The 25,298-nt window shown below is 44.1% G+C and overlaps 1 protein-coding gene across 1 annotated transcript in view; it reads left to right on the top strand.

Annotated features, from left to right (window-relative positions):
- Positions 1-25,298, top strand: part of LOC311243918 (metabotropic glutamate receptor 4-like) — a gene marked incomplete at both ends in the record, with an annotated part of 366,879 nt that overhangs the window by 305,230 nt on the left and 36,351 nt on the right. The window contains 2 exons of the mRNA XM_084333304.1: positions 17,608-17,744; positions 22,182-23,117. Coding sequence (XP_084189430.1) covers positions 17,608-17,744; positions 22,182-23,117 — 1,073 coding nt within the window. The remainder of the gene's footprint in view (positions 1-17,607; positions 17,745-22,181; positions 23,118-25,298) is intronic.

The following is a 25,298-nucleotide window of genomic DNA, read 5'->3' on the forward strand; positions in this document are numbered from 1 at the left end:
TAGGATCTAGCATCCCAATAGGCTCTCCGCTTACAGTTTTCAATAATACAAATAATAAAAATAGTTTAAAATGATTCAGTTTAAAAATTGTCTAAAAATTATAAAATAGAACGGACATAATAAATACAGGCATGAGCGAGTATAGCAAGGTATGGTAAATCACAGTGTTTCACATTAGGATCTAGCATCCTAATAGGCTCTCTATTCAGTAATACAAATAATCACAGTGTTTCACATTTGGAAAAATAGTCATCAGTAAGAAGTAAAAAGTGCGATAACCGACACATGAATTTGATAGGCAGTGTATAAGAGTAGGCAGGGTAAGAATAGTGCAGGTAAGTACAAGTTGTGTCAGGATATCCCTGATGTTTCCTCTTGCCACTAGGTGGTAGCAGATATCTATCAGTGAAATGCCTGAGCAAAGAGATAGGTTTTAAGCTGTCTTTTAAAGATGTCTAGCGAGTTGGCTTCTCTCATGTTTTGGGGTAGTTTGTTCCATAGTTTTGGTGCATAGTTGATAAAAGCTGCATTACCAATCCTCTTTTGACTGCTTCTGGGAGCCTCTAGTAGTCCAGCAGCTGATGATCGCAGTGTTCTTGCTGGTGTGTAATTTATTCGAGTGTTGGCGATGTAGCTAGGTCCCTGTCCATTTAGAGCTTTGTATGTAAGGAGAAGGACCTTAAAGTCAATTCTAAATGTTACAGGAAGCCAGTGTAAAGCAGCTAAGACTGGACTAATGTGCTCTCTCCTTTTGGTTCTAGTTAGCAGTCGGGCTGCAGAGTTTTGGATTAGCTGAAGCCTCTCTGTGGTTTTCTTAGGGAGACCTGTGAAAAGTGCATTACAGTAGTCTAACCGGCTAGATATGAATGCATGAATTAGCTTCTCAGCATCGTTCTGATTAATAAATGGTCGTACTTTTGCTATATTTCTGAGATGGAAGAACGATGTTTTCGTCACTTTGCTAATATGAGAATTGAAGTTCAGTTCTGAATCTATGATAAACCCGAGACTAGTGACCTCAGATTTGATCCAAGGGGTTAGTCCCCCCAGGTTCTTTATTAATGTTTCTTTTTTAGTTTTGGAGCCGATAATTAGAATTTCAGTTTTGTTCTCGTTTAGTTTCAGGAAGTTCTTACTCATCCATTTATTTATTGCCAGTAAGCAGTCTGTAATGGAGCTAATCGCGGTATCATTTGGTTCAGCAGATATGTACAGTTGTGTATCATCCGCATAGCTATGGAAATCTACATTATGTTCTCTGATGATATCACCCAGCGGTAACATGTAAAGGGAGAAGAGTAAAGGACCTAAGCAACTCCCTTGTGCAACTCCATAGTTGTTGTCGTATATATCAGACATGTGATCTCCTAGTTTAACATAGAATTTCCTCCCTCTGATGTATGTTTTAAACCAGCCTAGCACATGTTCTGAGAAACCGACATGGTTTTCAAGACGATCGATTAGAATATCGTGATCGATTGTATTAAATGCTGCACTGAGATCTAGCAGGATAAGGATGGAGATCTTATTCTCGTCAGAGTTTAGTCTGAGGTCACTGATTATTTTGGTGAGGGCAGTTTCAGTGCTATGATATTTTCTGAATCCCGACTGAAATTCTTCTAAGATGTTGTTTTCTTCAAGAAAGGAATTTATTTGAACTGAAACTATCTTTTCAAGTACTTTACTAATGAATGGTAGGTAGGATATCAGGCCACGTGAGCGGATCGGCGCGGCCGAGAAATCCGCTCTTCGCTCTTTAAAGCTTGGTCCGCTCCGCTAGTCGCTCATGTTGACCCCGCCCCCAAGTCGCTCTCCGCTCCCTCACCGCTCACCTTGAATCGAGCGATCCCCGCTCCCCGCGCCAGATCGCTCTGCTTTTTTTTTTCTTCTTTTTTTCTTTTTGGAGCATGGTGTAAATTAGCTCAAACTACAACAGTCTACATCCCCTGGGCCCCTTAACAATTGTTTGTATTGAGCCGCATTGTAATTGTACCCATTCTGCAATGTTAAATAACGTTGTTTATCCATTCACTAGCTCTATTAAGCGATGATAGTTAGCCGAGCCACAATGCTATGGTCGCTGCCATTAACGTTAGCATGTAAGCTAACAACAACAACAATGGCGTCGATACTTTTCTAACATCCTGTGAGTGACAAAGCCTGAACAGGATATCACAGGTTCACCCTTCTCAATTCTCATTGGTTGAAAATGGCCTTCATGTTTGTACATCGCCATCTGTTGCTTTGGCATTGTACTACATGTATATTATTACATCAGTGTTAAACCACTGTGTGAGCGGCCCGGAGTGGATTGGAGCGGAGGAGAACTCTCGCTCCGGACGTCGCGCCGACCCATTTTAAAACCCACTCCTCGCTCACGTCAAAACCGCCCGCTCCGCTCCCCGCGCCGCTCACGCTCCGATCCGCTCACATGGCCTGTAGGATATTGGACGATAATTTGCCATTTCATTACTATCCAAGTTAGGTTTTTTTAGTAATGGCTTTACAACTGCTGTTTTAAAGGCATCTGGGAAAAGACCAGTCCTAAGGGAAGTGTTTATGATATCTAGCACAGGGCTTGAAACACTATTAAACACCCGTTTGAAGAAGGCTGTAGGTATAGGGTCAATGTCTGAGGTGGAGGAGATACATTCTGAGACAGTTTTGCAGAGTACATCTAATGTGATGCATGTGAAACTTCTCATGGTTACATTGCACGGTTTGCCGCAATCAGCTTTATTTCCATCATGAGTAATGCTGGCCCTGATCAAGGTTATTTTGTTGTTAAAGAATAGTGCAAGTTCTTCACACTTAACCGTTGATGGCTGAGGAGGTGTAGGGGCAGTGTTGAGTAGTACATTAATAGTGGAAAAAAGGATTCTGGAGTTTCCAGCATTTTCTGTAATGATTTTAGAGAAGTAATCTTTCCTTGCTAAGCGGATGGTTTTATTATAAACAGTTAAAGCATCTTTGTATATATCACAGCATATGGTGGTTTTAGTTTTTCTCCATTTTCGCTCCGCTGCACGACATTTCCTTTTTTCTTCGTTGACCGTATTATAGTTCAACCAGGGCAAGGCTCTAGTTTTCTTCTTTTTCATTTTTAATGGGGCGACAGAATTTAATATAGATGACATTGCATCATTGAGATTTTCTACCATTTCATTTAGAGAGCTGTCATGATTGTGTGGTTCATGTAGTCTGATAAGATCAATGAACTTTGATTCAGCCTTGTCGTTTAGGAGTCTCTTTTGAACTATGATTTCTTTTTTTGTTTTAGTAAGGGTTATTTGAGTATAAAAAAATATACAGTGATGGTCGGAGAGAGGTAATTCAGTTATTGAGATATTTGTTATGCTTAGCCCAGTTGTTGTTATAACTAAGTCTAGTGTATTCCCAAGCCTGTGAGTTGCATTTGTTATATGCTGTATTAGGTCAAAGCTATCCAGTAGATTTTTTAGTTCTATAGTTTTGGAGTCTGTTTTCTTATTAAAATGGATGTTCAAGTCTCCATTTAGGATCACCTTATCATATCCGGTAACACATAGTGAGATCAGTTCAGAGAGCTCCTGTATAAATATTGGTGAGTGTCTAGGCGGGCGGTATATTGTGACGAATAGTTGATTCTGTTTTGAGCTCAATGGCAAGATATTCCATCGACATGAACTCGCCTAGTTCTGTGATTCTAAACAAGAGTTTTGAGGAGAAGATTGCTGCAACTCCTCCCGCTCTTGTATTTTTTCTGGGTATTTGAAAAAAGTTATAGTCTGGTGGACAAGCTTCTATCATTATTGATGTAGCTGTGTCATTATTTAGCCATGTCTCTACTAGGCAGATGCAATCTAAGTTATTTTCTTTAATCAGATCATTTACTAAGAATGTTTTATTATTCAGTGATCTGACATTTAGGAGGGCTAATTTTATTTGTTGGACTTCTTTAGAGGAGGTCTGCTTTGGCTTGACCTTGATGGCCCTGAGGTTAATAGCAGGTAAACGCATTGATGGCGTATATTTTTCACCATGCCATTGGCTGGTTATGATTACCGGTATGTTTTGAGAGATGGCATGGCAATTGTGCTATACTGCACCGTACTGACTGTACTGTGCTTTCGGGGACATTTGATCAGACGAGATGGCCTTGTGTGATATGGGGGGGGGGGGGGGGGGGGACGCCTTGTGCTGCTGCTGCACCTCGTGGCGAGATTGTGTCCTTCGTGATTATCTCTAGTACTGGTATGAGTTTGATATTCGTGGAGGCCATTAAGGCATGACGCATGTTTGCTGCTAGAAACCTCGAACCTAAGCGATTTGGGAAGAAGCCATTTCTTTGAAAACTTTCTGGGTTATTCCAGAAAACATTGAAGTTGTTAATGAATTTCAGGCCGTGTATAAGACATGCAGACCCTAACCATGAATTAAAATGTAGGAGTCGACTAAAGGCTTCTTGTCCTCTGCGAAAGCATGCAATTGGTCCACTGATGGACACATCAGTGTCTATGTACACAGACTGATGTTTGTCTAGTGTGTTCATTAAAGGTGTGAAATCGGCTTTCAAAGTCTCTGTGCCAGTCTTCTTTCGCAGGATGTCAAACGATCCAGAGTGAATGACAATTTTTGTTATGCCCGGTCTGATTAGTGTTGGAAGTATTTCGGCCAGCTCTTTCACAGATGTGTTGTCTAGACAGATATGTTCTGTGTTTGCCATCTCCACATACCTTGTTGTGGAATCTCCAATCAGTATGCAGTCTGTTTTCTGTGTGAGGTTAGCATTTTTCTTTCCAACAGTTTTGGGGCCGTTTGTTTTTGGGCTAGGCCTAGCCTGCCGGTTCTTACCACAGTCCTGGGGCCTTGGTGAAGCCTCGCTAGCCTTCTCAATAGCCGCATGTTAACGCTGGTCCCGTACCTTCGGCGTTGGCTACCACAACGTTCTCCTTGGCGCATGGTAGTCTCTTCGCTGTTAGCCGTTAGCTCAGTCTGGGTCGTGTTTGCTAGCCGTGTCGCGCGTGGCTCTGTTTTCCTCGTCGTCTCGTCGTTAGCGTGTGCTCCGATGTGCCGGCTGTTAGCTTCGCTAGCATTAGCGTGAGCTCCGGCATACAAGCTGTTTGCTTCGCTAGTGTTAGCGTGAGCTCCGGTATTCCTGCTATTAGCATCGTTAGCGTGAGCTCCGTTCCGCTCGCTGTTTGCTTCGCTAGCGTCGTTAGCCACGCTTCTATGTCTCTTTGCTTTTGGTGTTGATATGCGTGTTTCCGAGAGTAGGTTGAAACTATTTACTGGCGGTACCGGGGGCGAGGTAATAGTCGTGTTTCTGGTTCGTTTATTTCTCCTTTTATCCTTGACGGTGGTCCACTGCTTTGGTCTAGCTCCTTGCTTGTGCCAGGGACCGTCTTTTGGGTGGTGCTGTTCTGTAACTCGCCTAGGCCAGGTCTCAATCATGGTAGCATTGGCTATATTTGTAGTAGCTTCAAAAATAGAGTCAATGAGTCGCTCATCCTGTTGGATTTGGTGCAGGATAGTAACTCGAGCCTCCAGCTCTACAATCCTTTTACTCATCCTCATGCAGCTAGTACATTCTGTGGGAGAGCCGAGTCCCGGCATCTTCCCTTATTAATTGTCTTTTTAGGTTAGGCTAAACTGAAGCTAAGCTAAGTACTTAGCTGGTGATGGTGGGTCTTGTTTTCTTTCAGCCGGGGTCTTTATGAAGTATTCTCGCCTTTCATAAATATCTTCGCCTTCAGCAGTTCCCGATATAGTCCTTTGTGTGTAGCTGACAAGACGGAGACTTCTTCATCTCGCTGGTCCTCCCACGGAGAGATCTCGCTACTCTCCTTTCGGCGAAGTACTGTGGTCATAAATCTAAATAAATAAATTCACAGTTCTGGGGAAGTACCATAGGAACAGGGAGTTAACATACAGAGTATTTAGAGTTGAAATTATCGGATGTTGAAATATGCGATCCATTTCCAGGTTGTATAATAGTATATACGTCCAAATCATGTTGTTTATCGAGTTATTGGTAACGGATCGCTATCCATTGTGTCGAGCTCGAGTCCCGGGAGCTATAGCGAGTGGTCGGACCGAATTTGGATGAGCACCAGTTTCCGTTTCCGGTTTGCTGTTTGGGCGATCCGCCGATCGGCCACCAGATGGCGCTCTTGAACCGTTGGAGAGTTGAGAGGAGATCAACAGTAGATCTCAAGTTTCCGCGGGAGAAATATGATTGCCATCACAGATTTTTGAAATATTGATCTCAATGACGTGTTACGGCGTCATTGGCAGATTAAGCATGGCGAGCAATGACGTGTTACGGCGTCCTTGGGGATTAAAGGGTTAATATATGTCTATATATATAATATGACAGTTCTCAGAGCAAATTCTGTCTTTCTACCCCCCAAAAAATTACCAAGATTACAGCATGAAATAATCTAGACTATAATCTCAGTTTCAGGCAGTTGGACAATTATAATCCTGGCACAGCTGTGATGTGTGGTTCCACATCCCACACAAAAACTGTAAACAAAGCCACCAGTACCATGTCACCTTTTGCCTAGAGTTCTCTGTTGTTTGACAACATTATCTTTAAAAGAAAGTATACAAATTAATATCAGTTCACGCACACATTCCTTTTCCCCATTATTTTTAATTGTCATTTTCAGAGTTTCAGTATTTCACCCTCTTCTCTCTCTCTCTCATATGGCGTGAAGGCTATACAGTATGTTTTCCATAGTACACATGCATGCAGACTCGCACACACACACACACACACACACACACACACACACACACACACACACACACACACACACACACACACACACACACACACACGCGCACACACACACACACACACACACACACACACACACACACACACACACACACACACACACACACACGCACACACACACACACACACACACACACACACACACACACAGAAAATACAATTTAGAGAAGGTCGGGAGAGAAATCAATACTTAAAATTCTTTCAGACAGCTTTTTAGAAAGATCAATACTGTAGACTATTAACAGGAAATACTACTCTATTCAAGAATTCATAGCCGTTGTTATGGCCATTGTTATGGCCTTGGACACAACAGCTCCTTCCCAAAGCCAGACCTCAGAGAACTAAGATATTGATGACCTGTGATGTCATCAATATGGGACGTCTTTAGTCACACAACTACGCAGAGCTGCCTCTATGGCTGTATGTCACAGCCTGCAAACCAGCCTGCAAAACAACCTGCAAAACAGCCTGCAGTACAGCTACAGCTCTGCCCCAATTGCCTTATTACTGTTAATAAAAAAAACTAATTAGTAGTGAAAGAAAATGCAGCAATAACTGGCCCCTCATAGAATTGCATGTATACATAGTATCACAAATTACATTCAGTCTGAACATTCATGAGTTATGCAGGGATGTAGTTATCAAAAAGGTAAACAGACAAGCTTTTCTGCATCAGGAAATAATTCGGTTCCTATTAGTAAAGTAGGCTAAAAGAAAATATTAATATAATATTATTTATTCAATATGTTTTTTTTTTGACCAAATCTTTTTATTTTCATATTTTCAAACAAGAAACAACACAGCACAATAATGACAATATTACATAACAGACATCCAAGAACACAAAGTAACACAACAATGACTAGACAATAAATTAGACCTATTATATATCGGATACACAACCAGTCAATACAAGTTGTCACAAAGAAAAGGATAACAAAATAAAATCTTTACTATAAAAAGTGCTTACCGAGCCCCCTCCACCTCCAGGTCCAGCAACCGCAAGCCACAGTCCCGGAGGACCCACAGCCCGGCCCCCCGCGAGCCAAAGCACCATGCCTCTTTAGCGCCTCAACCCGCAGAGACCCCGAACCGCGGCCCACCCCAGCCAGAGCCCACGATCACCAGACCCAGATCAGAAGGGGGTCAGAAAATATACATAGGACCAATATTGAATGAAAAATAATAAACAAAACAAAATTAAAAATACAAAAACACCATAACCATCAACGTACATGAATATTCGCTCTATCTCCCCCCCCCCTCCCCCCCCCCCCCCTCAGGACCCCAACGTGAGCCATCAATATAATACCTTATTCAGTACTTTCAGTACTTTCCAGAGTCATATGTGTTCTTTTAGTTTTTCCACCACGGCCCACCAGACCGCAATATTGGTCTAATTTTTTATCAATTTTTTCATGAAAACAAGACAACACAATACAATAACCATAATAACAAGACTAACCATAATAACAAGACTAACATAAACACAAAACTTCACAGGGAGATAACAGAGCAATAATAATAAAAGAAATAACAATTTATAAAAACAGAGTACAACATTTTAATTTAAAGGGGTACTATCTTACAATTGGCCTTTCCCAGTATTCAGTACCGTTTCCCGGCCGTGTGGCTCTATATCAATAAGACTTATGTCTCTAATTCTCATATTGGCGCACTCTTCCAATTCCCCTCACAACCCTCACCCTCACCAATCTGAGTCATCTCAAAACGTGCATATCAGTGATGTCAGAGATTCCCAGCTGCATAACAGCCTCAAAACGGCTTAAGATCCTGAGGTAGAAAAAACGCTGCCCTTGAGTACTCGACCAGAAATACAAAACAATGAACCTTTTCGAAAAACAAAAACCTACAGAGTGTTCCATAGACTCACAGGAACCGTGCAAAAGTGCCCAAACAGTGAAGAAATAGCAAAATAGCAAAATAGCTCCCCCCCAATAAAATTCCCCCAGTTATTCCCCCATTTAAAGTTAAGAAGGACAAGACAAAAGACAAGACAGACAAGACATTTCCTCCTCCCCCTCCCACGAGACCGCCGGACTCCCCCGAACAAATATGTATTCAATATGTTAATGAAAATAATATGTAGCACCGGTTTGTTTACTCGCTCTTTGGGCAGAGATGTCTGACAGTGGAACTGCGTAGGAGTGTGGTCTGGAGTTGCTGCATTGGCAATGAACGGGAGACTGATTTTGTGGATCCATAGAAACTAGGGATGTTTGATATTGGCTTTTTCACCGATACCGATATACCGATATTGTCCAACTCTTAATTTCCGATACCGATATCAACCGATACCGATATATGCAGGGTTTCCCCCCCCCCCCCCCCAAAAAAACGGAATAATTTCAGGTAATTAACATTACTTATTACATGGCGTTTTCACATTCGCCGAAATGCTTGCTTGTGATTGGTCAATAGCGCGCGTCAGAGGTCAGTTATCAGACAATAATGACCACTGTGGGACAATAATGACCGCTGTGCGCAGCTGTTCGCAATCAAGCCCACAATAATGACCGCTGTGCGCAGCTGTTCGCAATCAAGCCCACTGACATCAGTGCAAACTGCCGGCTGCCGGGGAAGCTGCTGGGGGGCGGAGCGACGAGCACTCAGCGGAGCCAGAACCAGTGTTACTGTTGCGAGTCGATGTAAAATGAATTAGGTATATTGTTAGTAAGTTAGCCATGTAATAAGCGGGATAATGTATAGCTATACTCGATCATTGTCGCAAAATAATTGACCTTCACTGACGTTTAAAACACCTCGCCGAGGCGGCTCGGTATTTTAAACTCTGTGTCGGTCAATTATTTTGCGACAATGACCTCGTAGCTATACATTATCCCTTACATATCTCGTGACGTGGAATTAACATTATGCATACTTTTGACTATAAATAAAATCAGAATTTGTTCTTACTTGCTTGCCTTGGTAAATAAAGGTTAAATAAATGTAAAAAAAAATTATAATAATATATATATATTTTTTATTATTATTATTTTAAACCGATACCGATAATTTCCGATATCACATTTTAATGCCAATATCAGCCGATAATATCGGTAGGCCGATAATATCGGACATCCCTAATAGAATCGTTTAGTGTGTGTAGCGTTGGCAAAATGTGCCCTTGTACCATACCTGACAAATCATCCTGGATCATCTCACTGTCACCATCTCCTCATGCTCTGCCTGTGGCACAGCTCCAGACATCACATATAGGTTAAAGTCCAAGTTCTCCGGTTTGGGGGAATAGTTGCTCATGTTAATAATAATAATAATAATTTCCTGGATTTATATAGCGCCTTTCATGAGACCCTAAGAGGAAGGAGATCAGAGGGACAATTAAGTAAAAAAAGAAAAAGAAAAGAAAAGAGGGAAATCAGGCGTCATTAATACATTTTGTGAAGAGGTGAGATTTGAGTTGAGATTTGAAAGAGTCCAGGGCCCTCATTCATCAACGTGGCGTAGAAAATGTTCTATTTCCACACGTAAGCACAGAATGTAGAATCAGTGCACGCACAGAAAGAACGGGATTCACCACACGTGCATACGCAGGTTCTACGCACACCTGTCATGATGAATATGACTTTGATCCTACGTTTGAGCTTGTGCACTGTTTTAAGTATTTGCATACCAGAACCGCCCCGATTAACCATATACGGTAATGGAATACCCCCATGAAATGTGGAAAAATGGACTAAGCCGAGGGAAGCGTGTTATGAGACAGGCTGACAGACGTGTACACTTACGGTGATGTCGGATATGATATCTATTAACCATTGCTGCCTGGGCAGCGCAAACACTAATAAAGACCGTGCTGGAATATGACTGCCTTTTCCCGTGTTGTTTGATTAATACCCAGGGATTAAAGTTCTCCTCAATTTTATTCCAAATCGCGATGGATCTTCCGTCAATTTTCTACCTGCTGCATATGATTTCTAGAGGCATACTACAATCTATTTTGATGTCAGTATTGGGTAGCCTATATAAACAATAATACGAGAGCATATACAAGAACAATGAATCTCACTGCATGTATGATGTAGCCTGCCTTTCAATACATGAACTTGAATTCCATCATGTTTGTGTGCGGGACTCACAAGGCTGTTGTCACAATGGGTGGTACCGGTACAGTAATAACAGTCTACACAATATCACGATGGACCATGCCATAGCCTATGTTCTATTATGACATGATCTGTGAGACAAATGTTCTAGAATGTTTGATTAAGATATCATACTCTGACAGCATGCCTATGATCAACAAAAACGCGAACTTGAATCCCATCATCATATTTACATAGTCTGTCCACTATCTGGTGTCATTGCAATGCGTTTTTTATTCTTTCTTATACAGTAAAAAGGGGGAAGAACACTATATCGTGGGTGTTCATATGACTTGTATTCTGCTTACAGCTTCGAAATTCCACTTGTTTCGTTTAACGTAAAGCCTTTTAAATATAATCAAAACGTTCCCGTGTTTCTGCGGTCTGTGCGCAAAATAATAACGAGTTGAGCTACGCGGAGCGCAGTCAGTCAGTACACCCCGTATATTCCGATAACGCTATATAAACCATGCTGCATTCATTCTGAGAGAAAGATCTATTATTCCAAATGCTATTTATAGGGTTTTGACCATAATTACACTACTGTTGCTATTTTACAATGAACTATAATGAATTACGGTTCATACAGAACATGCCAGTGTTGAAACTAATGCACAGAAGCTCATTTCCTTGTTGTAATAATATATTCTACCACTGGGCGTCAGCTAAGTGTGCTCCGAGCTGTGCGTACACATAAGCACGAAGTCAAGTTCAAGTTGAAATTGATGAATCCCACTCTTTGCTTAGAAATGGTCGTACGCACAGGTTAAGCACATATCTGTGCGTAAGACACGTTGATGAATGAGGGCCCAGGGATGTAGCACTGCGGATGTTTGGAGGGAGGGAGTTCCAGAGGGTGGGTGCGGCAACAGAGAAGGCTCTGGGACCTACAGTGCACAGGTTGGTGGAGGGGATGGAGAGGAGACCGGAGTCAGAGGCCCGCAGCCTCCGGTGTGGGATGTAGGGATGGAGGAGGTCAGCTAGGTACCGGGGGGCAAGGGAGTGAAGGGATTTGTAGGTGATGAGGAGGATCTTAAAATGTATACAGGACTTGACTGGAAGCCAGTGGAGGTGGATGAGGGTGATGTGGTGCCAGGACTTGGTGCGGGTGAGAACCCTAGCACCAGAATTCTGGACATACTGCAGCCTGTTTAGGGCATTGCTGGGTAGCCCTGCAAGAAGAGAGTTTGCGTAGTCCAGACGAGAGGTGACGAAGGAGTGTATCTGCTACGGAGTCAGGGAGAGATGGCTGGAGTCTGGATATGTTCCTGAGATGTTAAAAAGCAAATTTGGTTATTGTTTTGATGTGAGAATGAAAAGAGAGGGTGGAGTCCAGTATGACACCCAGGTTGCGGACTTCTGGGGAAGGGTGGATTGAGCAGACTTCTAGGAGGAGATCTCCAACCTTCTCGAGCAGTGACTGCTTGGCCACAGCCATGAGCTCTGTCTTCTTGCTATTGAGTTTCAAGCAATTGGATGACATCCAGGCCTTGATGTCAAGGAGGCAGTTGACGAGGTGCTGTGGGGGGAGAGGAGTGGAAGTGAGGTGCTGATGTAGAGCTGAGTGTCAGCAGCAGATTGGAAATTGAGACCGTGTTTTCAGATGATGTGATCAAGGGGGAGCATGTAAATAGTGAAGAGGAGTGGACCAAGAACGGAACCCTGAGGCACGCCTTGGTTGACTGGGGCAGGGGTGGAGGTCGAGTTCATGAATATTGATTAGACTGTCCTCAAAAGGAAATGTCATCTATTTTAAGAATTCACATATATTAATCCAATGCCCCAGGATAGTTCATTCAATATTTGCGAGCATGCACCGCTCTCTCCCAATGCTGGCAATCATGTGTCATGTCAAATCTGTCAAACACTGCTCCATAGACAATGAATACGGGAGTGGATGTTTGGGAGAGAGCGGTGCATGCTCGCAAATATTGAATGAACTATCCTGGGGCAGTGGATTTTCTTTGTGTGAGCACGTACTGTACACCCATACGAGGTGTACATTGAAGTACATTACAGTGAAATGCTTGGTTGTGTATGAGCGCCCTGAGAATGTGCTTTATTCAGTAAAAATAAAAAGAACAAAGTCCAAAATATACATTATACAATATACAAACTAAAGTACAATCTACATGTAAAGTACAAAATGAGGTGTGTGAAGTGTCTGACGGTCATATACATTAAATGCACTAGCAGTTGGTGCATAAAAAACACGTAAAACTATTACAATTTACCAAATCAAGCACAATCTCGACGGAGCGCATAGAGAGGCGGCCGGACGGTGCGGCGCCGCCTTTTGGTATGGGGTGTAGATGCAACGGTTGTACTATAGCCAGAACCCAGGTGCAGATACAAACAGGCAGAGACAATGTTGAATCAGAGAAAACCCAAACTGCGGTTATATTTATTAGGAAAAGGGAGAATACGGTGCAGAATCAGACAGTCCAGGGAGTAGGCGAGTAGCAGGGTAGTTAGACAAGCAGGGGAGTCGTAGCCGGGATCGGGTTCTCAGAAAGTCCAGGAGGTTCACACGGAGAAGAGTAGTCGAGCAGGCGAAGGTCATACCACAGGGATCCAGGAAGCGGGAGCAGGGTGTGGAGCCAGGTAGAGGACTTTGAGCAAAGGAGGACAAGACAAGTTAGGCAAAGCAAACAAACAAAGACTGACATGTTCGGGGGACACTTTATTTCAAGGACACTTTGACACACTGCCAGGAGGAGCTGGAGCCGGAATCGAGCCGGGAACCTTCCCGATTACCAGACGACTGCTCCCCTGTCACCCCCAAGTATCCCCCAGCATTCTTCAACACACCGTGCAGTACCGTACAGATACAAGGCCCATGGATGGGTTCATTCAGAAGTCGAGGGATTGTGTTACACAGTGCAAAGGAAGAAAAGATGGGGGTGTGGAGAGGGGAAATAGATGGTAAGAAAAGCAAGTGATATCAAAACATCTTTCCTTTAGAGAGTTCTAGAGAGCTCTGCCAGGCACTCAGCGCTAAAGCACTGTCAGTCCCCGCCCACGCACCCCCATCCACTTTTTGATGACAAGAAGGAGGGAGAGATGAACCTCAGAGTGGTGATCAGCAGATCTGCACTGTCGTTCGTTAGCACTCCAAGAGGGGAGTTGGAGGGCAACAGGCAGAAATGAAATGTGTGAAATGATATGGAAACTGGAGGAGACAGCAGCCCCAAAGGCCCTGGGCAGCGTGGCTGTCAGCTTTAATGTCTCAGTAGAGCAGTATTGGCTAGTGGCGGGAACCAGTCAAATCGGGAAAAGAAAAATAAGAGAGGAATAAAATAAAATAAAATACAATTTGAATATTGTGTTTCACGAAAATAACAAGTGTTGGGGATTTGTCATCAGGTATAATAATAATAATAATAATAATAATAATAATAATAATAATAATAATAATAATAATAATAATAATAATAATAATAATAATAATAATAATAATAATAATAATAATAATAATAATAATAATAATAATAATAATAATAATAATAATAATAATAATAATAATAATAATAATAATAATAATAATAATAATAATAATAATAATATAATAATTAATTAAACCACTACTGAGTTATGTACATTACTACTGGCCATACAGTACACATGTATATGAGATGAACACCCCCACAATAACACGGCTTCACAAGAAATACTGTTTAGAAGAATATTTATTAGAAGAGCACGAAGATTATCTTACATTACTTATCAAGATTGAGAGTTGCGCTTGTAAGGCGAAGAATGTGCATGAATAGGTCAAGAGCGTAAGTCCATGAGCATATTACGCAGGAGATAATTAATACCACCTGTATCATAAGAATTATATATGGTACACTAGTAGGTCAGCTGGAGATACTAAGGGGGTTCCCTCCGGTTGTAAGCCAGCAGGGGGAGAGGATTTGTCGGTAGCAGAGTCTTGGTCAACGAGGAATAAGGAGACTCCAGGTACAGGAGACAGTGCAATAATCCCTTGATCCGTAGACAAACAACAGCTATTCTCCGGTATGCAGTGCCGCATGGAGGAAAGCTAGCCAGCCTCAGGGTCCGAGAGGCGGGCTCGACGGTGCTCCTTACAGGGTAAATCCCACACAGTAGTGGGTGTAGACGATTCTCCGCTCCAACAGCTACAGGACCAAAGCAAATATAATCCAGCCGAAAAGGGCTCTGTAGTCGTCGGTGTAGGTTATCCAGTGTACATATCCACACGGTTCTCGTCTAGGGCTCCTCGGATGACGGCACCAGGTTAGGCCGCCCAGCCTGGATAAGCACACTAGCTCGGTACGATGAAACGTTGGTAATGCTGGTCACTGTAGAACGGTAGCCGCACGATACACTATACATAATAGACTATTACTTAATAATAGAATAGGTCGAACTCGACGATACAGCGTTAAACTCTGACACTTCAGCTATCAATTCGCACGCGGTCTCAAGGCTCTATTTCGGGGCAAAACGGGCCCACTTCACAGCACGTTGTATCGTGGTGTGAGGCTTCAACTTGTTACTAAGATTACTGCTGTATCCACCTGCGCCGTATTTATACGTAAGGTGAACAATCTAGTACCAGCCTTATTTCTGTCTCGTATTCTTGCGCAGAACCGGGCATGTCCAGGCATGTCTTAGCGGTGACTTTGAACTAGACATTGGGGGTATGGCCGTGGCGCCTAGGGGATCGCTGTCCAATAGGAGAACGAATATTATGGTCTGGCCTGTACTAGGTAAAGGGATATTCCGTGTATATGTACAAAGAATATACAAGGGATATCAGACGATATACAAATACTATACAATATATCTCAAGTAATAAATATATATATTCGGTTTAATCTGACCCTTTGTAACAATAATAATAATAACTGGACTTTGGAGAAGTCTTTATTCGGCATGACACACATGCGATGGGCGGCACACACACAAATGCAATTAGTTGGGTTGCCGATGCGATTGAGTCTCTTCACTTTACCCATCCCGTCGTCCTCCCCCCCCCCAAGGGTAGCCGGGAGCAGATAGGGGCGTCAGCGAGGGGCTGCGCCCCGGGGACCAATCCAAGTGCTCCTGTCCATCTTCGTCAGGGACACGACAGCGTTAGCGATCTGTTGTGCATGTTTTTCCATTGGGTTTATCTTATCGGGGGAGGGGGACCCTTGCGAGCACGGGGAGAACATGCAAACTCCACACAGAAAGGCCTGGGAGATACCCCACCTGGGTACCTGGCAATGCGGAAACCTGGTCCCCAAGCGGGAATCGAACCCTGGACCTTCTTGCTGTGAGGTGACAGTGTTAACCACTACACCACGTACGTCCACCACCAGTGTGGACGTATGTACGGCTGGTTCGCTTTTACGCACAGTGATCAACTTTAGCCAATACTTTAACAGGGGCATGACAGCTCATCTATCCACAGTACACGGATCAGGCCTGCACTCTGGCTTCACCTAATTGTCCAATAGACATATCAAAATATATTATGTCGAACTATAACAAATGTTGTGAATTATAACCCTAGTTATATGAATGCTGGCAAAGCATCTTGCATTTTGTTCCCTGTTGTCCCAGGTTTGCATGAAGGAAGCCACAGAAGGACTTTTCATGCCATTTCCCTGCTTATAATACTAGCAGGGGGGCGTGGCCCTGGTCAATGATTCTTTAGCAGGCGAGCTATTGGCGCACGGGATAGTCTAATGGACGAAGCACGATGCATATAGCTAAGGTTATAATACATAACCGTTGTTAATTTTTGCCATAAGCAAAATAAATTGCAGCTTTCTCATTTTTATTTAGTTTTTGTTTTTTTCTCTCAAAATGATCAAAGTTTGTCAGAGGAAAGCAACAGTTGTGATTAGAGGATCAAGAGAAGAGGGCGGGTTTGAGATGAGTCCATTTAATACTGATGTAGGCCTGTCCCCAACTAAGGATTTGTATAGTCGACTTTTATTGGCCAAAATGTGGCGATAGTCTCGACACATTTTCTGGGATGTCGTGTCTGACTATGCCTTGGTGCAGTTCAGCTGACACTGTTGACACGCCCACTACGCGCGCGCACGCACGCACACACACACACACACACACACACACACACACACACACACACACACACACACACACACACACACACACACACACACACACACACACACACACACACACACACACACACACACACACACACACACACACACACACACACACACACACACACATTCTAAATAAAAAGTTCCAAAATAGTTAATTTATCTGACTGCTTGTATTAATTGATAAAAAAAAGTACCCATGTGCAGTAATATAGTTATATAAAAGAATAATAAAGCAATGTCGATTCTGTTCTTAATTCATTGTTTTTTTTTCTTGCAAAAGAATAAAAAAGAACCGATAAGAGTATCGATAAAGTACCGAACCGTTAAGCAGTATCGATAAGAGTAGTAGTATCGATAAAATCCTAACGATACCCATCCCTAGTGTCTAGTGTGTTCATTAGACGGGTGAAATCCTCTTTCAGAAAGAATGATACAAAAATTTAAATAAAAAAAAATATTATTTTAGTTTTTTATTTATAAAAAATGTTTGCATTCGACTAAGAGGTTGGCAGTCGACTACGGCTCCTTTCAACGGATTAGTAGACTATTATTGGACTAGTCGGGGTCAGCCCTATACTGATGTGATATTCTTTTTCCTCTTCAGGTATCGCAGGAACTCCGGTGATCTTCAACGTGAACGGAGACGCTCCCGGTCGATACGAGATCTACCAATACCAGATGACCAACAACTCCACCGAATACAAAATCATCGGCCACTGGACAGACCAGCTCCACCTGGATGTACGACTGTCTCTCAATATGTAACACCCTGAATGACCCGTCTCAAACCCCGCCCTCATTTATTGGTCCTCCAATTGCAACTGTTTGTCAGGGGGAAAGCAACAGTTACGATTGGAGGATCAAGAAAAGAGGGCGGGTTTGAGATATGTCAATTATTTCTTATTCACTTGAGTTTCATGAGAATACAGTATGTGAGCTAAGGTGAAAGGTGCACTGGTAGATAAGATAAGATATTCCTTTATTGATCCCCTTGGGGAAATTCAGGCAACATAGCAGCATGGGGGAAGGGGGGGGGGGGTACAGGTAGTAAAAACAACACAAGCAGTGTAAACAAATAGGTCAATATAATTTACTATCTAACTAACTGAAATATATATTCACAGTATTCACAGTGTTCACAAGCTTGTTGAGCTTGTTGGTGTCCCTTGAGTTGATGTAGCCTCCCCATCATGCCACAGCATAGAAGAGGACGCTGGCCACTACAGACTGGTAAAATGACTGCAGCAGTCTATTGCACACGTTGAAGGACCTGAGTCTCCTCAGGAAGAACAGCCTGCTCTGTCCCTTCCTGTAGAGGGCCTCTGTGTTATCCGACCAGTCCAGTTTATTGTTCAGGTGTACCCCAAGGAACTTATATGAGTCCACCACCTCCACCTCCTCCCCTCGGATGGTGATGGGAATCGGGGGGGGGGCTCTTCTTGCCCCTCCGGAAGTCCACCACCAGCTCTCCTTGGTCTTACTGGTGTTGAGTTGGAGGTGGTTGCTGTCGCTCCACCCCACAAAGCTCTCCACCAGGGCTCTGTACTCCTCCTCATCATCGTCGGTGATGTAGCTTACGATGGAGGAGTCGTCTGAGAACCTCTGCAGGTGGCACCCGCTTGAGTTGCGGCAGAAGTCTGAGGTATAGAGGGTGAAGAGGAAGGGTGACAGCACAGTTCCTTGGGGGGCGCCGGTGTTGCTCACCAGTACGTCAGACTGACTGTCCTTTAGTCTGACGTACTGCAGTCTCTCAGTGAGGTAGTCCTTGATCCAGGCCACCAAGCCGTGCTCCAGCTGCATCGCAGAGAGCTTCTCCGCTAGCAGTGACGGCTGGATGGTGTTGAAGGCGCTGGAGAAATCAAAGAACATAATCCTCACTGAGCTGCGCGGCTTCTCCAGGTGCATGTATGCTATGTGGAGCATGTAGATGATGGCGTCCTCCACCCCAATGTTTGCCTGGTATGCAAACTGCAGGGGGTCGAGGGAGTCACACACCAGATGTAGAAGATGTACTATGTTATAATCACAGTGTTGGCTTTGTTAAAATATGTCGTTGCTTATTGTAAGATACGATAATATAAGATATTCCTTTATTGCTCCCTTTGGGGAAATTCAGGCGTCATAGCAGCATGAGGTAGGGGGGGAGGGGGGTACAGGTATAGGCAGGGTAACAGTAGAATACATAATATAGGCAATACAATTAGATCTGAATATAAAAATAATGAGAAACAAATAAACGGTGTAAACAAAGGTACATATGAGGGTCTGTATGCCCTATGGGTTATATATTATATGTTACAATAAATATAGGCAATAAAGAATTTGAATATACTATGAGTAAGAGTAAAGATAAACAGTATCTGCTCCCGGTTGCCCATGGGGGGAAGGACGACGGGATGGGTCAAGTGCAGAGCATCGGTGACCCAACAATTGCATGTGTGTTCCTGTGTGTGTGCCCGCCCATCACATGCGTGTGTCACTGCATGCCAAATAAAGACTTCTCCAAAGTCCAGTTATTATTATTATAAACACAAGGTACCCTAACTGGCATGGTACGTTGTAGTCTGTGCAATTTACTTCACAGCATAACTCCTCATGCCGCCTCTCAGCTGGTCACTTCACCATCTCAGTATTCATCTTCTCCCAAAACACCTACTGTAGGTGGATATCAGGCTGCTGCTGAGAGACAGAGGCTACAGCCAGCCGTCCCCTGGCAGGGTTAACCCTCTCACTACCACACTATGGAGGGTTAACCCTTTCACTAACACACTACGGATGGTTAACCCTTTCACTATGGATGGTTAACCCTTTCACTACGGAGGGTTAACCCTTTCACTACAACACTACATAGGGTTAACCCTTTCACCAACTCACTACATATGTATTTAACCCTTTCACTACCACACTATAGAGGTCTTTAACGTGTTCACTACCACACTACAGAAGGTTAACCTTTCACTACCACACTACAGAGGGTTAACCTTTCACTACCACACTACAGAAGGTTAACCTTTCACTACCACACTACAGAGGGTTAACCTTTCACTACCACACTACATATGGTTAACCTTTCACTACCACACTACAGAGGGTTAACCTTTCACTACCACACTACAGAAGGTTAACCTTTCACTACCACACTACAGAGGGTTAACCTTTCACTACCACACTACAGAGGGTTAACCTTTCACTACCACACTACAGAGGGTTAACCTTTCACTACCACACTACAGAGGGTTAACCTTTCACTACCACACTACAGAAGGTTAACATTTCACTACCACACTACAGAAGGTTAACCTTTCACTACCACACTACATAGGGTTAACCTTTCACTACCACACTACAGAGGGTTAACCTTTCACTACCACACTACAGAAGGTTAACCTTTCACTACCACACTACAGACGGTTAACCTTTCACTACCACACTACAGAGGGTTAACCTTTCACTACCACACTACAGAGACCTTTCACTACCACACTACAGATGGTTAACCTTTCACTACCACACTACAGAGGGTTAACCTTTCACTACCACACTACAGAGGGTTAACCTTTCACTACCACACTACAGAAGGTTAACCTTTCACTACCACACTACAGAGGGTTAACCTTTCACTACCACACTACAGAGGGTTAACCTTTCACTACCACACTACAGAAGGTTAACTCTTTCACTACCACACTACAGAAGGTTAACCTTTCACTGCCACACTACAAATGGTTAACCCTTTCACTACCACACGACACAAGGTTAACCTTTCACTACCACACTACAGACGGTTAACCTTTCACTACCACACTACAGAAGGTTAACCTTTCACTACCACACTACAGACGGTTTAACCCTTTCACTACCACACTACAGAAGGTGAACCTTTCACTACCACACTACAGAAGGTTAACCTTTCACTACCACACTACAGAAGGTTAACCTTTCACTACCACACTACAGATGGTTTAACCCTTTCACTACCACACTACAGAGGGTTAACCTTTCACTGCCACACTACAAAGGGTTAACCCTTTCACTACCACACGACACAAGGTTAACCTTTCACTACCACACTACAGACGGTTAACCTTTCACTACCACACTACAGAAGGTTAACCTTTCACTACCACACTACAGACGGTTTAACCCTTTCACTACCACACTACAGAAGGTTAACCTTTCACTACCACACTACAGAAGGTTAACCTTTCACTACCTCACTACAGAAGGTTAACCTTTCACTACCACACTACAGATGGTTTAACCCGTTCACCTCCACACTACAGAGGGTTAACCTTTCACTGCCACTCTACAATGGGTTAACCTTTCACTACCACACTACAGACGGTTAACCTTTCACTACCACACTACAGAAGGTTAACCTTTCACTACCACACTACAGATGGTTAACCCTTTCACTACCACACTACAGATGGTTAACCGTCAGAAGGTAAACACTGCAGCCGTGTTTAGTCATCTCTTTTCATTTAGGCTGAAAGTGCTTTCTGAGTGGTTGAACAGTGAGGTGTTCGCCCGCTGTGGTTTGATGCTTTCATGAGTTGGTCTTTTGACTACTTGATGTGTTAAAATGTGGCGTCTTGTTAAGTCCAACACCAGCCTTTAATGCAGCGCCTGCTCCCGCCGCTCCAGCTATCGCTTTCTTTTTGCATTTTAATTCTAATCTACCAACAGGTAATTGAATTGCGTCTTCATGCATAATGCACTGTACTGTTTAATATGGAACAACGGAAATTACTTTTGTTTTCATGAAGAATCAACATAAATTTACATCAAAAAGTGTTCGATTATAAGACACTTTTTTTTTATCCAAATTGTTTTTGTTCTGTGTGTAATTTTACTGAAGAAGCTGAGATGTTTACTAAAAATGAAGGATGAATATCAATAAGGCGCTTTTTTAGTAACAATCAACAGTAATACTGATCAGGGGCGACAGTGGCTCAGGAGGTAGAGTGGTCGTCTGGTGGTCCGAAGGTTCCCCCGGTTCGATTCCCGCTCCCGATGGCACCTTGCATGGTTGCCTCTGCCATCGGTGTGAGTGAATGGGTCAAACTGTGAGGAACAAACATTGTGGATAAACGTGCTATATAAATTCACCATTTAATACATGAATGTCGTCTATTTCCCTCCTCCTCTCACACACACATCCCCTCCCCTCCCCAGACGAAGGAGATGCAGTGGCCCGGCGGGGGTCCGGAGGTCCCCTCCTCTATCTGCAGTCAGCCCTGCCGACCCGGCCAGCGCAAGAAAACGGTCAAGGGCATCCCGTGCTGCTGGCACTGCGAGAGCTGCGACGGCTACCAGTACCAGGCGGACACCACCACCTGCAAGATGTGCCGCTTCGACCTGCGGCCCAACCCCAACCACACCGCCTGCGACCCCATCCCCATCGTCAAGCTGGAGTGGAGCTCCCCGTGGGCCGTCATCCCCGTCCTCATCTCCGTCTTCGGCATCATGGCCACCCTGTTCGTGGTGGTCACGTTCGTGCGCTACAACGACACGCCCATCGTGAAGGCGTCCGGCCGGGAGCTCAGCTATGTCCTCCTGACGGGCATCTTCCTGTGCTACGCCACCACGTTCCTCATGATCTCCGCGCCGGACATCGGCATCTGCTCCCTGCGGAGGATCTTCCTGGGCCTGGGGATGAGCATCAGCTACGCGGCGCTGCTCACCAAGACCAACCGCATCTACCGCATCTTCGAGCAGGGCAAGATGTCGGTGAGCGCCCCGCGTTTCATCTCGCCCGCCTCCCAGCTGGTGCTCACGTTCACGCTGATCTCGGTGCAGCTGCTCGGCGTGTGCATCTGGTTCGGCGTGGACCCGTCGCGGGCCATCATCGACTACGAGGACCAGCGCACGGCCAACCCGGAGACGGCGCGGGGCGTCCTGAAGTGCGACATCTCAGACCTGTCCCTGATCTGCCTGCTGGGCTACAGCATGCTGCTCATGGTCACCTGCACCGTGTACGCCATCAAGACCCGAGGGGTGCCGGAGACCTTCAACGAGGCCAAGCCCATCGGGTTCACCATGTACACCACCTGCATCGTGTGGCTGGCCTTCATCCCCATCTTCTTCGGGACCTCACAGTCGGCAGAGAAGGTAAATGTGTTTTATTTTATTTATTTATTTTTACGTTCATGGAAAGTGCTAATTGGGAGGTGCTCTTATTATGAAACGATGCTGTTGTGCTTTTTGTGGAGTTGTGCAAGTGCCAACTCCAAATCAAATGATATTCGACATGACCAGGAGAGATTTGGCTAAGTTGCACTTTCTTTTTTTGTGAAGATTGTGCACGGAGATTTCTGTAACGATGTACAGTATAAGTATAGTATGTGCAACCATGACGTTGTGCTAATTAAATTCACTTGTGCACACATGGAAACTAACTGTCAGCTTTTTACATCTCCTGTGCTGCTGGAAAATAGCCACTCAAACGGCCCTCGTTGCATATACAGTAGCATCACGGTCTCTTGTGTTTGCGGATTGCCACCGCTATTCATCACGGGATGATGTGCCTTGTGTTCCACCCTGGGGATTATTATAGGGCCGTGTCGAGAGTTTACTTGACTGTGGATAATTCATTTCAACTCAATTTGGTTTAGATGCCTTTTGTTTGTCTGTGTTTCTGTGTGGGTTCGATTCAGCATTTTTTTACGGACTGAGGATGCCGAGTGTTCAATCATTGCACACTCATGCACGCGGAAATAGATCATGCTTGCCCCGTGAAGTGGCGTAATTCGGATGAAACTGTGGTTTTTGATGACAAGTTTCTTATCAGCTGGGATTGAGTCACAGAATGACTCTCGACGAGCTGCACCCCGCGGACAGATGCACTTCCTAAATGGAGGGGAGCGGCTTAGCGTCTTTGAATCGGTATATTTGCAGGATATTAAGCGCTGACATGCCTCTTAAATGCAATCACGGCGAGTGAAGGATCAACAGATGTGAAGCTCCTCTGGGAGAAGCCTGTCATCAAAGAACACACCACAGCTCTTAAGTCTGGTGTGGCTCAATCACACACACACACTGGAATAAACCTTCCAGTTCCTCTCCCCAGATGGACAGAGAGCCCATCTTCTCTCCCCAGATGCAGTTGTATTTGTTTCAGAATGGGTTGCGGTAAAGCTGTGTTAGCATTTGAATATATTTATACATTTGCATATACTATGTAGCCAAATGATTGTACAGTAGCTTAGCAACAATATCATAAACAATCTTAGGAAAAGTGCTTGGAGGAACAGAACCTTCACACTCTCTGAGACCCACATACCGTAGACCCATTATTCTCTTTTTTTAAGGGGGGCAGGGGATCTTTAGGGGGGGATAGCAGGTCAACAGTAGATGCCGCATAGAAGTGGTGTACATCCTCTGAAATCTGGGAACCAGAGGATTCATTTGAGATGCAGTGCGTGTGAGTGAGCCAGAAACGTCTGTTGCATTGGAATTAGATAGAAACAATGGTTGGTGTTTGTGCATTTCCAAATTGTACCAACAACAGTGAGATGAGTTCTCACCAGTGTACTAGTCGAGTCACTAAATCTCAAGTCCGAGTCGAGTCTCGAGTCCCCAGTGTTCGAGTCCGAGTCCAAGTCACCAAAGAAGAGCCTGAGTCGAGTCAGAGTCGAGTCCCCATTACCCTAGTCCGAGACCGAGTCATCAAGGTCAAGTCCACTCCACTCAGTCAAAGAGCTGACATACAAATAGAAAAAGGTCTACATTAAACAAATGACACAGCGGTCACCATTTCAAATGGAGTTTATTTACTTTGTGACACAATAGGCAAACAAATGCACTAGCCATCAATATCTTATGCCAAATGATTAGGGTCTATTACAAAAACATTTTAAAATAAATAACTGGCGACTTTGACTTCATCGAGGCCATAAAATGTTTCTGTGAGCTTTTGCACCCCAATGAGACATACTAGTATCAGCTAGGGGACGCAACTATGTCTCTCGACAACGTCAGGGCTACAATATAACGAGTGTAAGAAAAGGCTGGAAACCAACACTTGGGGCTTATTAGCGAGACAGGAGTTTAACTTGTGCTTGACTGACAGAAGGAGAGGGGGGGTGGGGTTGGGGGGTGCGGTGGCGAGGGGGGGGGGGGGGGGGGGGGGCAGAAGACTGGCAGACAGTGCTTTGTTTAATTGTGCCATTTGTTTCCCGTTTGAAAAGAGGGTGTATCAAGTTCCCCATGTATCTCCGAGTGTTTGATAGGAGGGAGAGAGAGAGAGAGAGAGGGATAGAAAGAGAGAGAGAGAGAGAGAGAGAGAGAGAG

The sequence above is a fragment of the Notolepis coatsorum genome (assembly GCF_963971535.1).
Source record: "Notolepis coatsorum genome assembly, chromosome: 17".
In the NCBI taxonomy this organism is placed as follows: Eukaryota; Metazoa; Chordata; class Actinopteri; order Aulopiformes; family Paralepididae; genus Notolepis; species Notolepis coatsorum.